This window comes from Rhizopus delemar, genomic scaffold (assembly GCF_000149305.1).
Source record: "Rhizopus delemar RA 99-880 supercont3.4 genomic scaffold, whole genome shotgun sequence".
In the NCBI taxonomy this organism is placed as follows: domain Eukaryota; kingdom Fungi; phylum Mucoromycota; class Mucoromycetes; order Mucorales; family Rhizopodaceae; genus Rhizopus; species Rhizopus delemar.
In genome coordinates this window covers 1,916,383-1,922,382 of record NW_027137830.1, presented here as the reverse complement: position 1 = coordinate 1,922,382, position 6,000 = coordinate 1,916,383, and the positions used below count along the sequence as shown (strand labels likewise).

General features: G+C 35.2%; 3 protein-coding genes across 3 annotated transcripts; 1 reads left to right on the top strand and 2 right to left on the bottom strand.

Moving 5' to 3' along the window:
• Positions 1 to 740: 740 nt before the first annotated feature.
• Positions 741 to 1,590, bottom strand: RO3G_06209 (uncharacterized protein; the record flags this gene model as incomplete). Its single annotated transcript, XM_067660799.1, has 3 exons — positions 741 to 1,127; positions 1,179 to 1,323; positions 1,370 to 1,590. The coding sequence occupies 3 exons, from the start codon at positions 1,588 to 1,590 to the stop codon at positions 741 to 743; spliced, it is 753 nt and encodes a 250-aa protein (XP_067516900.1).
• A 306-nt stretch (positions 1,591 to 1,896) lies between these two features.
• Positions 1,897 to 2,662, top strand: RO3G_06208 (uncharacterized protein; the record flags this gene model as incomplete). Its single annotated transcript, XM_067660798.1, has 4 exons — positions 1,897 to 1,939; positions 1,997 to 2,081; positions 2,160 to 2,289; positions 2,657 to 2,662. 4 exons carry the CDS (start codon positions 1,897 to 1,899, stop codon positions 2,660 to 2,662), a joined length of 264 nt encoding a protein of 87 aa, XP_067516899.1.
• Positions 2,663 to 3,173: 511 nt separating this feature from the next.
• Positions 3,174 to 4,901, bottom strand: RO3G_06207 (uncharacterized protein; the record flags this gene model as incomplete). Its single annotated transcript, XM_067660797.1, has 2 exons — positions 3,174 to 3,616; positions 3,665 to 4,901. The coding sequence occupies 2 exons, from the start codon at positions 4,899 to 4,901 to the stop codon at positions 3,174 to 3,176; spliced, it is 1,680 nt and encodes a 559-aa protein (XP_067516898.1).
• Between the last annotated feature and the right edge of the window lie 1,099 nt (positions 4,902 to 6,000).

Here is a 6,000-nt window from a genome sequence, read left to right as displayed (position 1 = left end):
AATAAGAGGATCGTCTCAATTTTTTCTCGGATCGTCCAAAGATTGTCCAATCGTCTCATTTCAGGTTAATTATCTTGTACAAAAATTCCCGCTTTTTATGTTTGAAACATTTTTTCTACTTCGGCTCTTTATCCTGTCTGTTCCGATCCATGATAATCCTTATTTAGAAAAAAAATATTTTTTTATTTATTTATTTATAACTTGAATGCTTGAATGGCAGATTGTAGTACACATAGCTTTAAAAAGATGCATGGAAATAAAAGAGAAAGAGGGAAAGTTTAGGGAGTGAATAAAGAGAGAAAGGGGCTTATCTATCAAATCCTCAATGAAGAGAGATGATAAAATAAATGTACATTATTTTTAATGATAGATTAATAATCGTTGCGATTATTAATAATGTAATTCTATCTGAGGAACAATGATATGATTGATTTTAGAGTGGGAAACGATGAACAAGATAATAAAACTCTAGATTTCTATTTAAAATACGATTATTGTTCCTCTTATTTAATAAATAGGAACCATTTACAAAAGAGTTCAATTGAAGCATCAAGTTTTCAATTGACTAATGTCAAGAATAATGCTTCTCTCTCTCTTTTCAATCGTTTTGCTCAGCAGATCACGATTACTAACAATAAACAATACGCGGGAAACCATAGAAATGAATTTAGTTTAGTTTACATCCCGTTGTTTTACAATTCCGTGTGAACAGTACGCAATTTTGTTTTCAAACAATTTTATTATTCATCTTTAATATAATTGGCTTTATGTCGCCAACAAAACCTTCTGTCTTTATGTTCTCCTTTTCGATAACTATACTGAATCAAGTCATACAAGTGCTTATAGTAAAATAATAAATTGTCATATTGTCCGTTATATCCTTTCTCTTCATAAGCTTGTGTGTATTCTACATAAAGATAATAAATTGCTTCAATTGTAGATAAATAATTCACACTCAAATTTTGGTATCGCCAAAAGAAAGTCAGATGTGGTTCTATTGTCACTTTTTGAACTTTACTCAAAAGTGGCGTATCTCTGACCATTATTTTGGCTTGTTTCCATGTACCATCAATCACAATCAGTCTATCAAAGCATTCTCTTGGTATCTCACTTAATTTTTTAGCGTCCTATTGACAACCATTACCATTTTGTACTCTTAGAATGATTTAATAACTTACTGATCCAGGAAAAAGCATAAGAATACGCTCTGGTTGTTCATACTGTGGCATTTCTTTCCAGTTGTAAATGTTGACATCTTCAGGGGCAATCACTCGAGCATGAAGTGCTGTTGTTTTACCATCAAGCTCATACTCATGTTTTATACTAAGTACTGTGAGTTTATGTACATAATGTATCTTAATCTGATTACATGTCTATAGGTGCTGGTAGCTTAACAAAGGGAACTTGTGATCTATCCATTCCCAACACTTGGAAACAATGGTAGCAAAAATATTTCATTCTCTTGTTACATGCTGAACAAGTATATCTTTCTGTCTTTTTGTATAATTCTATATCGTCTTGTATCTTTAAATGTGCAAAAGGTGACTTTTGTCTAATTTCTTCAATCTCATCAAGATCAATAATGGCCATTGGTTGCAGTAATTTCTTTTTTTTTTTCCTTCTTTTTTAAGGAGTTTTAGATTCGAATTTTATTAGTGGTCGAAAAGCGGACACAGAAAACTGTCTTTAGTTTAGTCCATGTTTTAGAATGAGATTAGCAATGAGCGAAATGCAACTTTTTTTTACTAAAGATACAACAGACAAAGAAGCTTAAATGAGATTTACTAAAGATTACAACGAAGCAGAAGAAGTGGAGATTTTTTCGTAAGAAAAAATTGTTCTTGGAAAGTAGTTTGTATGAGTTTTGAAGCAGATTGTATAATCAAAGAGAGCAGAATGAACAATCATACAAATGAGTTGCGACTTCACCAAAGCGCCAGTAAGATAGATCTAAGGAGGGAGGAAATAAAGATAATAGTAAAAACTTTTGTGATAGAAAAGCATATCCAAAAACCTGCTCCTTGGAATACAGCATTGGATATTACAATGTTGGAACATGTAAAGAACAGGTTTGCCAATCCGTAAGTTTTCTAGGACAGAAGTAAAAGAAATGACAAATGTTGTCGATCGCTGTTTGGTAGAAAATGCACATAACAAAGTCAAAAGCTAGTAAGTGAGGTATATGAAGTGATGCCCGGTAAGGAAATTTTATATGCAGTAAACGAAGCCAGACATTCTTACTCTGATGAGGAATTGAAAAAGACCAAAGTAACCTTTCATGGATTGAGAGTAATAGGAAACGTGTTACTTATAGGGGGTTGATCGTGAGACGTAAGCTTCAATATAGTTTGAACGCGCTTTTTGGAAATTGCGCAAGGTGTAATCAATGTTATAGCTTTCAGAATGTGTGTATATATGACAATTGAGTGAAAATGAGCAGCATGAGAAATAAAGAACACGTCTCATAGTTTGAATAAGCGGTATATGCAATGGAGGCATGCAAATTAGTAAAGTGTTAAAATAGTAAATCGATAGCTTGAAAAAACAAAGCTCAAGGGCTACTGTTATTGCAAAGAACGGTAGTACAGTGAAGGACTGAATACTATACACAGAGAAAAATAAATAGATTGAAAAACTAGAAAGATTTTTATCATAGACATGAGCCAATAAAATTGAAATTCCTCTTGTTGAATGGAAGAGCCCAATTAGCCAAGACCACTGCAGCTGCGAAACAGACAAAGCAATAGAAAGCCGATCTTAGAGAAGGTACGATAGCTAATAGGAAACGAAGTAACTGAGTGTACACGAATCAAAAGGGACCAATGGCAGCTATTACATGCAGAACATTGCTTGCAGTAAAAAAAAGAAAAGAAAAGAAAACATATAGTATGATTGAGTTACTTTTGATTACAGTTGGTTGCGTGCCCTGAATACTTTAGAGCAATGTGCTAAACCAATTGCACATAGACTTATCATTTTTATTTTCTTTTGCCATTCTCTGCGAGCTATTACTCATGCGAACATTACAATTTGATGGGTATTTTACTCGTTTTATGTGATCAATATATGAATGATTTCTAAGGGGGAGGAGGTTTATAACAATAAATTGCTTTTGCTACTGCTCTGTATTAAAAAATATTTTTATTTCGAGAGAAATAATGGTTCATTAGGGTTTAATTTAAAGGTTTTTCAAAGTTACATTGATTAGGATGAAGTAAACACCATCGAGGAGCATTTGGCTCAGCACCAATGCCACGCTCTATCAATCGCATCACCCAATCATTAAATCGAGGTTGAACTTGCCCAAGTGTACGACGATTCCCCTGACGGTCATAACTACCCGACCAATATACTTCAGCAGCTGCAGAAGCACGAGGCCATAAGCGGCTGTCTAGCACAGTTGGCCCGGATTGCTCAGACCAAAGAGCTACTTCACCTCCCAAGACTTTTCCTTTGTCTGACTTGCGTAACCCATAAGTCATATCATAACTGTAGATACGTTGCCATGTCTTGAAGGGTGCGCACCAAGAACCGCCTAGACCACCATAATTAAAGGCATCCTCACTTGTTTGAGTTTGTATAGGAGAAATGTAACGTGTGTCGTTACCGACCCAACCTATACAACATATTCATATTTGTTCTATACTGTTTAATTCTTATTTACCTCCATGTCCACAGTCAAGATAAAAGTAATCGTAATTAGAAACAATCACATCATAGCCAGCCCGCGTATAATTAGAAGGTGGATTCAGCCATGTTTGAACAACAGCCTCAGTAGAAATTTTGCCACCATCCTTAATTGAGTCTTCCCAAATGATAGGTCGCTTCTTTTGCCGCTGAACATAGCCAATCACATCATTTGTAAAATCATACCAAATCTGAGAAAAGCTTGTGTTGTGTGCTTTGACATACTCTGTCATTTGCTCATTGGTTGGCCAACAGTTTGCATTCAATTCGTCACCACCAGCGTGATAAAGGGTATCAGGAAAGCGGCGAGTCACATCCTCAATAATATCCTTGACGAGCTTGATAGCTGCAGGATGGATGACGTTCAATTGGCCAGCGGGAGGTTCAGCTGCGTAGGTTCCCCACCAAAGCCCGTGACATGCCATGAGCTCAGGATGAGACAAGGCAATGGAGTCAGTATGTGCAGGCATGTCTATTTCTGGAACAATACGTATACCACGTGATTGGCCATACTGGATGATCTTCTGGACATCCTTTGGGCTATAGACCATTTTTGATGTATATGCGCCTTTTTGAGAAAGCTCTGGGTGAGATGCAATATAGAGTGGCCATGATTGAGAGTCAGTGATGTGCCAGTGAAGTACATTGAGCTTGTTGTAGACTAGAGCATCAATGGTCCGAAGGATATCAGCAACCGGATAAAAGTTTCTAGATGTATCCAAGAGAATACCACGATGGGGATATGTAGGTGAGTCCTGAATAGTGACTGTGTGAGCCGTGAGGCGTCCATCTTGTTGGATCACCAGTTGAGAAAAGGTTTCAATGCCACGAAGGGCACCCACCCATGTTTGAGCCTCAAGTGTCGCTTGACCTCCCTGGCGTGGGACAGTGAGTGTATAAGATTCATTCACATTTAAATCGAGCTTGACAACATTATCCTGAACTACAATTTGAAGACGTGAGAGTGTTTCACCTTGTTCTAATGCTTGTTTGGTAGTAACCTGAACAGGGACCCATCTCTCTTTATATATCAGGCGAAGATAGCGGTCTGCAGCTTCTTTTAAATAAACATGTTTTGTACCTATAATTTGAAAATCATTTGAAAGGGGAACTTGGGCATCTGTCCATGACACAACCTGAGGGATAGGAAATAACAGTGTCTTTGCATTTACTACAGCAAACAAAATAGCAGTAGTGATAAGAGTAAGTTTCATTTTTGATAAAGAAGGAAGAAGTAGAAATAAAATGAATTTTAAGTGTAATATTTATATCAAATGACCTTCGAATTAGATAATCGGGAACCCTTTCGTTTAGTCCCTGATTTCTTTTTTTTTTTTTTTTTTTTTTTTTTTCAGGGAAAATAGCGGAGTGTCAAACAATACCATTTGTTCATTTGAATAAGGAAATAACAGTAAAGAACCAATAAATGAGGTTAGTTTTAATACACAAACTTGTATGATGTATACAATGAAATAACCTATTCTGTAATAAGAAAAGTGTGTAATAATAAAGTGTAATTGATTGTGATATCGTTTAGTGATTCATGCAGATAAAATGCTTGAATATCAAAGCAACAATATGACTCTGTTGACAGAGAATGAATGTGAATCAATTCAGCTATCACTTAAATTGTGAGTTAAACGATTATTTTTTCTTACGAAAGAGTCATATCGCTTTCCTGATCGAACAGTGTATGATGTTAGTCTTTATTATAAATATACTCTATTCAAATATATACACAAATTGAGTAACTTAAAAAGCTATATTCATCTGGTTTGTGTAGCAGATACAAGTTAAAGATCTTGTTCATTTTAAATTATTTTCAATAAGAAATGCCGCTCTATCACAAACCACATTATCGCATTTCTTAAAAATAGATCCCATGTATTTTTAAATCAAATGCCACATCATCCAAAGAAAACAAGTCTTATTTTCCAAAAGTAAGCGCATTCTGAGAAATCAAAGAAATACTAGCTCTTCTACTACTTTTTGAAATTGACAATGATTGTTATCCTCACAGGCGTGATACAAGGACAATGCTATTGATTCAGGTTGAGAGACGGTGGCAAATCGGTAGAGAAACAATTTGACGAATCATTCATATCCAAAAATATTTGAGTGGATCATTATAATTCATCTTGCGAGGGATGATCTTTCAGACCTTTTCAGTGTTACCAAAGAAATCCCCAATATCTTTTTTCAGGATTTGATTGTTTCTTAATATATCCATAGAAGTCAAGTAGAGCTTTGAATCGTCAAATCATGTGATTGGCTACAAGTTACTAAAGAAGTTTTTCTTTTTTTTTTTTTTTT